The sequence below is a fragment of the Nuphar pumila genome, chromosome 9 (genome assembly GCF_984573655.1).
Source record: "Nuphar pumila chromosome 9, dmNupPumi1.hap1.1, whole genome shotgun sequence".
Taxonomy (NCBI): Eukaryota; Viridiplantae; Streptophyta; class Magnoliopsida; order Nymphaeales; family Nymphaeaceae; genus Nuphar; species Nuphar pumila.
Window position 1 is genome coordinate 115,921,832 of NC_143257.1, and position 10,652 is coordinate 115,932,483.

The 10,652-nt window shown below is 36.8% G+C and overlaps 1 protein-coding gene across 3 annotated transcripts; it reads right to left on the reverse strand.

The window, feature by feature from the left end:
- Positions 1–1,115: 1,115 nt before the first annotated feature.
- Positions 1,116–9,538, reverse strand: LOC149828978 (bZIP transcription factor TGA10-like). 3 transcript variants are annotated; one of them, XM_090017830.1, is made up of 11 exons: positions 9,383–9,538; positions 9,083–9,189; positions 8,233–8,306; positions 7,887–8,096; positions 7,612–7,680; positions 7,448–7,507; positions 7,265–7,342; positions 7,089–7,158; positions 6,527–6,798; positions 4,170–4,409; positions 1,116–1,500 (listed from the first exon to the last, which is right to left on the reverse strand). In XM_090017830.1, exons 1-11 carry the CDS (start codon positions 9,460–9,462, stop codon positions 1,351–1,353), a joined length of 1,410 nt encoding a protein of 469 aa, XP_089873956.1. In that variant the 5' UTR covers positions 9,463–9,538; the 3' UTR covers positions 1,116–1,350. The 3 variants fall into 3 exon arrangements, with proteins under 3 accessions (XP_089873956.1, XP_089873957.1, XP_089873958.1); XM_090017831.1 differs by lacking the exon at positions 8,233–8,306 and having other exon boundaries at positions 9,383–9,520; XM_090017832.1 differs by lacking the exon at positions 8,233–8,306 and having other exon boundaries at positions 9,083–9,196; positions 9,383–9,509.
- Between the last annotated feature and the right edge of the window lie 1,114 nt (positions 9,539–10,652).

Consider the following 10,652-nt stretch of genomic DNA (forward strand, 5'->3'; position numbering starts at 1 on the left):
ACATGTATGATTTTGACCAATAGAGGTATCAGATCGAGCCAGGATTAGGTGCCATCACATGGTACACTTTGAGTGTGCTTCGGTACCTGGCTGCCCTCCATCACGTGGCACACTTTGAGTGTGCCTCTGCACCTGGCTTCCCTCCATCTGCTTTTGGGCCCCACAACTGACAACAGCAGATGGAGGGCAGCCAGTTGCAGAAGCACACTCAAAGTGTGCCATGTGATGGCACCTGATCCTGACTCGTTCCGATCGCAGTTGGACTTTGTTTCCAACGACCATTGGGGAATAAAATCCAAGCGAACTAAGTGCTGTCTTTTGGCTCAAGGACTTGACTCCTTCGCAGCACCAACATTTTCTGACCATGTGCCAATATATGGAAAAACTAATTTTCCTACTCTTTGCCAAACAATTCAAGTAGAATGAACGACAACCAAGAACCTCATTTTTCCATCTTTTTAGAAAACACGTATAAGTCCAAATCTCACACTCGTCAACTTCTTCCTGTCCACGTTATTAACACCAAAAGAAAAATCTCATCATTATTTCTTTTGCACTAACAATTCAAACCATATTGTTTTATAAAAATAAACCATATTCTTTCTTCTCCAAATGTAAACAAACTCACATAGCAATCTAGAACTAGTTTATTGAATGCAACATACAGGGGAATGAAACCTACCCAATAGAAAACCTCTCATGTATTTTTGAAATTCTGACCTTACAGATGTAATTTATGTGCTTGTTTTTTTTAAGAATCAGTTCTTGGAGCATTTGATTCTGATGCATAGATATATTTTTATATGGTTTAAAAAATTAACGGGCTACAAATTCATAAAATTTTGAGGATCCACATTCCATTTTTTCATCCAAAATGCATGATCTAATTATCAATTGCTAGTAAATCAATCATGCTGAACTCATCTGTAAGGTTAGAATTTAAAAAAAAAAACAGAAAATCCAATAAATGTATATTATTGAGTAGGTTTGAGAGGTTTTCTATTGGGTAGATAAATCCGAAAATCTGATATATATATATATATATATATATATATATATATATATATATATATATATATAGAGAGAGAGAGAGAGAGAGAGAGAGTGTGGATGTATTAAAATTTGGCATGTTAAAGCCATGACATATGTCTGTCTGTATACATCCGTGTGTAGGGAAAAGGAGAGAGAGATGTGCATGCACAAACATTGTAGAGAGAGAAATAGAGGATGATGAACATGGTGAGATGCAGATATATTCATCATGGTTTTATTTTTCTTGTTGCCATCTTCTTTCTCTTCTTTTAACTTCATTTCCTTCCTCTTTGGCCCCTTTTCTTCTCCATTGATGTTTCACTCTTGTCTTGGTCGAGCGAGCCATAAGGAACTGAGCGCTCGAAGCCTGTGAGAGTACTCACCAATGGCAAGGAAGCACCTTGCTGCCTGGCGCACTGTGAAGAGCCTGTGAAGCTGTTGAAGGGTCTGGTGCCTCAGGTTATCTGCCTGCTCCAAAACATTTTTAAACACTCTTTTATGTTAGCCCCACAGCAAGTAGCTAGATGTTATCATGCTCTTTTCTTTATAGAATCAATGTCTAATAAATTCTTTTCTTTTCCTTCAAAAGAATATATATTTATATATAAAATGCCATGGCTAAGAGATAGACGCATCTCACAAGATATATCTCCTTGCTTCTCACAGTTTAGAATGCTTGATCTGACATTTATCAATGAAAAGAAAAAGGGAGAAAAACTCTGCGTTACTTGTTTCCAGCCCTGCCTGAAAAGTGATGCTATATTGATTCTATCTATCGATGTAAAACCTATTATAGATTCTCAAAAAAAAAAAGAAAATCTAACATATTATACCGTCAAATGCAGAGCGAACATGACAGTCGCAAAGTGGGTATAGAAGCCCAATGTATCACATGAAATAATGCCTTTATATATATATATATATATATATATATTATCCAACATTAAACTAATTGTGTTTAACATTATCGACCTTCGATTATATCAAAATTTCTAAAATATCTTTAAAAGAATGACATTTTTTAAAATGCATAATTATGTTTTTAAGCATAGGTCATTTGAATTTGGAGAAAAATGAAAAGTCGAACACTTCTTTCAAAAAAGTAACTATATGAAAATATCAAAGTTACTTTTTTACATCAAAAAAGTAATTATGCATTTTAAAAAACATTATCTTTTAAAAATATTTTAGTTATTTTAAAAATATTGAATTCATCTAATGTTAAATACAAATAATTTAATGTTACATTAACTCATATATGCATATATGTATATAGACATATTGTGTGTGTGTAAACAGAAACTAAAAAGATGCATCCAACTCACTCTGTGTGGAGCATAGGCGTCATCATCTGAACCACTATCATATTTAACACATCAATTTATATTTATATTTATATTTATATTTAAAATTCAGGTTTATAAATGAATTTATTAATTATTACTTACAAACTATTTCATGCGTGACAATTCAGTTGCAATAGGCGTTTGTGTAAAAATATACAAATGATTGTTACAAGGATACTCTCCCTCTCTCTTTTTCTTTATATATATATACTATATACTATATACTATATACTATATACTATATACTATATACTATATACTATATACTATATACTATATACTGGTACACACTCTTATTTGCATAAACTTAACCACCAAATGTTACAGTACAAATGCGACTAGTATGGTTTATTTATTATGTTAAAAAGTTTTAATATGCCACAAGATTTCATTTCAAGAATACTAATGACCATTTTTGTCAATATAATCTTCCCATGGTCCATTTCTTGTGGTATCAAATCTCAACGCCCCTGCCTGAACAATACCCGTACCCAAAATTAAACGGGCTATGTTTCAACAACCTAGTCTGAAACCTGTGACAGAATTGACTATTCCTTCCTTCTAATTGACATAAATACCCCTCATGTAACTGATTATGCTTCTCTCTTTTAATATAATCTGAACATCATCTCTAGGGGTGTCAACGGGTCGGCTTTGGCCGACCCAGGTGAAATCAGACTTGAACCAGATTTTCATGTATGGTATCGGGTTCAGACCCAGCTCTAATTGGATCTACTATAAAAGAAACCATACCCGGAACTGATAAGAACTACATGAACCAGACCCGAACCATACCCAATAAAATACTATTTTTTATCATTTTTACATTGAAATTTTGCAGGTTTTAATTGGAACTTGGGTCGAGCCCAGGTCTGGTATAAAATTTCACAAACTATACCCGGGTACATGTATTAATCATATCTTTGGGTCCGGACCCGAGTCTTAATCGGGTCTTCTTATTTGTCACCATACCCAGACCTTATAGGATTTGGTGCGGGTAAAACCGACCCTTGACACCCCTAATCATCTCCATTATTATAAGCTGCCAGTTTTACAAAATTCAAGGGTATTTTTGGAATGTTAGGGTACATTTCGGCATAGTTAAATTGCCCCAAACAATTATTAAAAAACATGCATGCATGCAGGCCTAATATCACTTAGAAATTAACAAAAAAAAATTACTATATCTAGGGAAAGCACACCAGGCTTGTGTCAAAATATCTTTTGTTTCACGTTAAGTAAACTTTATCAAAATAACTAATTAAGAATTTAAGACAGCAATTACATGCTAACTACAAGTTGTTAGGAGGTTCAAAGTACTTGGTTTATCACACACAATGTGTGTGTGTATGCGCACGTGTGCGTGCGTTCATGCACACACGTGTGAGTCGCACTTGTGTGGTGGAATATCTATAGACCATAGCCTAAGAAACCAAAAGACTATTCCAATCATTTTAATGAGTTCTTTAATTTTGTTATAAACTTTTCATTTTCAGAGACTTCATCCATCTCAACCAACATCGCGATCCTCATCATCACTATCACTATCATTTTAATTAAGAGACGGTTTACCAACTTTGATTCCAAATGAACTTGCATCATCGACAAACCGGGCCCAATTAATCAACATAAACATGACCTAATCTATGAATTTTCTTTTAAAACACTTCAAGGAACATGTTTATATATATATATATATATATATATATATATAATGAGAACTGAACATATTAGAGATCATAAACACAACAATAATAACAATATGGTAATAGTGGCATTTAGTGATCATACCTGTATGATGAAATCTTCAACATTGGAGAGCTTGTTCATGGCAATAGCCATTTGGCCCATGTAGTTGGCCATGTTAGAGGGACAACTCAAGGAACCAGAGGCAATGGTTTCAGATAGAGACCTATAAAGGGCTTCCATGCCTTGGCTGAGTGCCTCTTCTGCCTGTTGAGAGGACTGTTGAAGACTACATATGCCCAAAAATTGCTGTTCTGACAATGGTTCTATGTGAGGAACCAATATCTGCACTCCCCAAGGCAAGGATGAATCAAAAGGAAAAGAAAAGTTGTTAGGGATTATAAGTTGAAATACCGGAAGCTAACTTAATCAGTTTGTGCATGATGTTTGTGGAGGTTGAATGCTTATAAGGACTAGTATGACAAGCAAACTTTTACTAGTCTAGCTGTATTCTACAATAGCATGTTTTTCTATAGCTTGTTTGGTTGGTGGAATTGAAAGTTGATTCAATGGGACACCATTTATTTGTTTTGTGAATAGCATCAAACACCTACACATTGCAGGAAAATGAGAATGGCATTTTCAAAAAGGAGCTCATTCTTCTTTTCTTTGGCACATAGCCTAAGTTTGTTTTTTAAGTTATTGCAAAAGTCATTCAAATTATATATTTTGTTTGTTTTAAAATTTAAATGTGCTCTTCAAGAGAATAGTATGTCATTTTGTTCGACTTGATAGAATGACCATTAACATAAAAAAACCCAGAGAAAATGGCAATTGGGTTTTGACATTCAGTTGCAAAATTAGTCTTTGCCAAACAAAAGGAAAATGGAAAACACACTTGTAGTTATTTTGCGAAATGCTGATGAAAGAAATTATACATAAAGAAGTAACTGAAAAATATATATATTTTTTTTTATGTTTTTCAAATCATTAAGCTAAAACAAAGTAGTCTTTCATGCAAACAGCAATGGCACTTAGTACAGTTCAAATGCAGAAAAATGTACTCTTGGGTCAAGGACTAGAGAGCCTACACAATTTCAGCTTTGATGATACCCAAAATGACCTTTAAGCTTGCTAAAAACTATACCATGTTCTATGGAGATTTTGGTAATTTCATGCACAATTTTGAATAGGATCAGCGCCATCTGACATATCTGATGCCGCCAGGCCAGAAATCAAAATACGGAAAAGACCGCTTGTCACTGTCTTTTCTCACAATATCAAACCAAACAAAAGAAAATGAAGAACAAAAATTAGGTGGATGAAAATATACAGCACAAATGTCAGAAAAGAAGCCCCGGGGATGATGGTACGAAGCCCTCACATGCAAAAAAATACGAAAATTTTTCACACGAAGAATCTTTCATGATAAGTTTTTCATATCAAAGATTTTGTTTTACACTGAAAGCCTAAAATTTGTTTTGGAAACCATTTTTAAGTAATTTTTCCATGTATGGTTGGAAGATCTTCTCTTTTTACTCCAAAGAGTTTTTCTTTTTTTGCAAAATGTTCGGCATGACGAAAAGAAAATATCGCCCCCGTGCCAGCAAGACAGCACAACAATACTAACACCTTGAAAATGGACATTATGATCAATGGAAACAACATTAGGGTTAGGGAGTGGAGTATATATAAGCATATATCTCAATTTTTCAGGTGCCTTAAAGGGAATTTCCTTGCATTTATGACTATTCTTGTGACAAAAGATGGTGTTTCACATGGGCTTTCACATATTAATAGTGCATTGCAAGAATAAAAAAAAAAAACTAGTATTCATGAATAACAATATCCAGATTTTCTCCACAAAGGAAAACTCTGACGATAAAATTAAAAAGTTTTTTCTCGAAAAAATATCAGTATATTTAAACATAATAATATAGGAAAGAACATTAAGATTCACAAATATGAAAGATATAAATCTCTTGTTAATAACATGATAATACCGCAATTTTATTAGTCTCAAGGAAAAAAAAACATGATAATACCGCAATAAACGCACTCTCTTTCCAAACTAGGTGATATTTTGAAATTATCATATTTTTTCGGGATTATATCGGCTTTTGAAAATCTCGAATAAAAAATTTGTGACTATGATATGATATGAAGAATGGTGCGTGTTATCAAATTCCATGACAAGGTGCCCAATTGCACTGGCCACTCATCCCTCTATATTGTTTCACAGGAGGTGTGTTGTCGGGAAGCAGTCTCTCGGTCAAACACATCAACAACCATGCAAGGGGAACTGCACCACCAATTCTAAGCAGCCAGAAAATTCACACCAATTCTAGCTTTCCCGCTGCCGGAAAAGCCAACATCAAAAAAAAAATCCGGCCACCTTCCATCACTCCTCACATGCCATGCACCAACAGCTCTTATATACAAAAGGATGGCGGGGCACTAACCTTGAGAAGTTCCGATGGCCGGAATCCTCCCAGCCACATGAAGCAGCGCTCGGCCGGGGTCTGCCACATGCCGGAAAGGACGTGGAAGACGTCGGACTTGACGATCATGGCCTTGAGGTTCATCACCTCGTCGTAGTGAACCAGGCAGTTGTCCACGTACAGCCTGAGCTCGTTCTCCGGCAGGTGCTCCTGCACCGCCGCCCGGAGGTCGCACATCAGCCGGTGGTGATCCTCCAGCCACCTCGCGTACTCCATATCAAACAGTGCAGCATCTAATCATATCAACAACACCACCAACCAATCAACCAACAAAAACAATAATAAGAATAACAAGGGAGGAGAATATATATGGTAGAGCTTTCAATATAATGTAGCACCAAGAAAAAGGGAGAGAACTATTTAAGTGGTGTTAGTATTTTAAGGATAAATGCATTAGGTAAGGCATATTTGTAAGGGAATAATCATTGGTTTTGATTGTGGAACAATAAATAAATAAATAGAGTTGGTATGTCAGCAAGAATAGGGGAGTTTTTGAGTTGAGTGGTTGGGAGAGGAGGCTTGCCTGCACTCAAATTGGTGTTGCCATTAGGTATGCCTTGGTCACCAAGTAGAGCTCCTCCAAAGAATACTCCCTAGTTGATGCAGCAGACAAAAGTATTAAAAAGATCATTTAAATGAATTTTTTTTTTGTTTTTTCCTCTTTGTTTGTGAAAAACTGTTTCTCGGGGTCTTTCTCACCTGAGCCCTTGCTTTTTGTAACTCCTGCTCTAGCTGAGTTAGTCTTACCCTGCTTGACTCTAGCTGCTGAACATAGGCCTGTTTATAGACAAAGAAAAACAAAATATATGGAGCCTATAAAGAAACTCATATTAAGTGATACCTAAAGCCCAAAACTTTGTTTTGTTGTAGAAGAATTGTAACCTTTTTTCTAAGCCTGCTTTTTCTTGCTGCTTCCCTATTCTGCGCTAGCCTTCTTAATGTCTACAAAGAAAGTGGAAATAAACTAAACTTGCTTAGAGGCATATCAAGGTAGGTCAGTTCATTTGGTTTTGGTTGAGTAGATAGAAGAATTGAAAGTAAATTACCTTGGCATCTGGTGTTTTAGGTCCCTCCTGCTCTGAACTTGATGTTGGACCTTTTCGGTTTCCTTCCTTCTGGTAGGATGTACACAACAACTCCATATGTGAGAGAGAGAGAGAGATGCAACATTACAACCACTCCATGTAACAATCTTGGTTCTACAAAATACTGACTAGGAGAGAGAGAGAGACCATAACTATCTTTAGAGAGAGAACCAAAACCTTATTTTGTTTTGCTTTGCGTATTTTATTATTTTATTCCCTTTTTTATTTCCCCATACCTTGACATCTTTCTCAGGCTCGCGCCCAGTTGTCAGCCCAGTTCTTGGATTCGCCAACTCCATGGCCTTCTCTGAGGATCTCTTGGTAATGCTGCCTGTGGGAGAATCAAACCCTAATTGGATGGTTCCCCTTGAAGGCAAGTTTCTGTATTGGGAAGACAAGACTTCTGATGATTCTACGTTGCTGTTAGCTGAAACTAGTCCTACTCCCTGTGACACACAAAAAAACAGGAACCCCATCAGTCCTTACACACATCACCAACAAAACAGAAGTCCATAACTCCCGCTCCCATTAGAAAAAAGAAATAAAAAAAAAAAGACTCGAAATAAGAGTATGGTTCTCCACCTTTTGAGGGGAATCTGCATGCATGGGCTGAGAAGGAAAAATATTCAACGTTGGTGGTCTAATTCCAGAACCCTCTGCATCCATATCCCAATCAGCCATTATTCACCACACATGATCACACAACCCCCCCCCCCCCCCCAAAAAAACATTAATGAAAAAAAAATAAAGAAAAAGGAGAAAAACTTGTACAAAGAGAGAGACAGGAAGACAAAGCAGCAAGAGAACTATTGCCTCTTTCATTCATGCATTTGTGAAATTATGCCAGAAACCAAAAAATAATAACTGCAAGATCTGTACTCCTCTGTGCTGATAATCAGAAAGAATATTCATTCAGTAATAAGTAATATGTCACAAGTAATGGCACACCCAGAGCCCTCTATGAAACCCCCAAATTCGAAGGCCTTCTCTTGGCAGTTCCCACACTTTTTCGTACCCCCAAAGCTCGGTCAAACAAGTACCATCACCAACCACCGCCATTCTCCACAGACAACTTGCATTTTTTCCTACTTTTCCTTTTTTTTTCAAAGAAGCAAACTCACGTTTCCTTGATCATGCTCTCATTTTCTTTCAGACTATACTCAACAACCAAAATTTTCAATGATTATTAAGGGAAAAAAACTGCATGATCAGATTGAAATTGTTGAATTGTTATATATAAAGAAGCAAGTAGGCTTACAAAAAAGATATAACTTTGAAACTAGGCATCAGTTTTATGTCTCCTGTCATGTTTTAGAGGACTGTTTAAGATACAATAACAATTGGAATTTTTATCAGCCATTTTTGGGATATCATTTATGGTGCAACAATACAGATAAAGGCATGCTGGTATCAGATCGAAAAACAAACTTACGCCTTTGTTCACCAACTGGTTGATTTCCATGTCCTTCTAGATACAAGAAGAGCGCCTGGTCCAACTCCCCAAGGTCATATGCCCCACTATTGGTATTGCTCTCCTTTCTTTTACCTCAAAAAAAGAGTACACGGAAAAACAGAAAAACCACTCTCAATCAAATAAAATGTCAACAAAGAACTACATGGTTTTCCATTGTTCTCTTTGACTTTTCTTAAAGGCTAAAGTTTGGAAACGAAACCAGCAACAGATGGCCAAGATGGAAAGAGGAAAGAAGGTTTTTTTTTTCTTATTTCTTACATGAAATTTGAAGGGATTGCCGTTGAAGCCTGGACCATCCCTTCTTGTTGTAGCTGTAGTTGGTTCCCTTTATTAGCCATCAAAACAGCTCACCATAAAGAGAAAGAAGAAGAAGAAGAAAAGAAACCTCTCTCTCTCTCTCTCTCTCTCTCTCTCTCTCTCTCTCTCTCTCTCTCTCTCTCTCTCAACTCCTGGTCTTCATCATCCTCCAAACTCCATATAATTGACAACCACTTCTTCACTCCATGGAGAGTAAATGGATCGATAAAATGAAAGTGGTCGATGCTCTATGCGATAAGAGGCGGTTTTGAATCTTTTGATCGTCTCTCTCTCTCTCTCTCTCTTTGCTGTCTTCTGAGAGTTTTGTTTGGCTAAGAAGGAAAAGATGAAAGGGAAATTCAATGCTTTATAGCAAACGACAAAGAGAAAACCTGACAGCTTCGCTCGCCAACCAAACTCTCTCTCTCTCTCTCTTTGTGGAGCCGGTATTGTAAATTTAAGAATTCCACCCTTGAGAATTCGGATCCATGGGAAACCCTCTCTCTCTCTCTCTCTCTGCCTCTCTGGGATGTTCTTTTCTAACCGTTGACCATTACGGCCATGGGAAAACCCCCCCTTATGACCACGGCTTTCCTGTCTCGGACTCCCGCGTGCAAGCTGTTAAGACTATTTTGCCCTCTTCTGAGTCACGTGGCACGAAAAGTCTGTATAATCAAGTCAAGGGTAGACTCGGTTCCTCTCTCTCTCTCTCTCTCTCTCTCTCTCTCTCTTATGAGTTTATATTTCGTGCTAATGAGGGTACGGATATAATTGTTAGGGGGTGACAACGGGTTGGATCTGATTCAGATTCATGTGAGTCCGAACCCGAATCTGTCTTTGAGGAGCTGGTACCGGGTCCGGAACTGAATCCTACGGGGTATGTTATTAGAAAACTATGTGTGGGTCTTATAGGGATTACAATCATCAGATGCAATCCAAAGTCATTTTTTAATCTTTTTTTATATTAAAGAATCACAGGTCTTAATAGAAACTTGGGTCAAACCAAGTTTGGTATGAAATTTCACAAACCATACCTGGCTCCATGTACTGATTAGTTTTTTTTGGATCTGACCCACTTTCTAATTGAACCTTTTGTTTTAATCATCAAACCCTGCCCCCTATAGAGTATCGGGCCCGATCAAACCCGACATTGACACCCTTAATAATTGTGAGTTTTATCAACTCGATCTGAAGGACGATCCATACAGAAGCATTCATCATTTTTTTTTGT

Coding starts and splice junctions, on each gene's coding strand:
- LOC149828978 (XM_090017830.1), bottom strand. CDS start 9,462: ATGGCTAATAAAGGGAACCAACTACAGCTACAACAAGAAGGGATGGTC. Junction 7,343..7,447: donor AAAGCAGGCTTAGAAAAAAG/GTTACAATTCTT, acceptor GTCTATAAACAG/GCCTATGTTCAGCAGCTAGA. Junction 4,410..6,526: donor GGCCATCGGAACTTCTCAAG/GTTAGTGCCCCG, acceptor TGGGGAGTGCAG/ATATTGGTTCCTCACATAGA.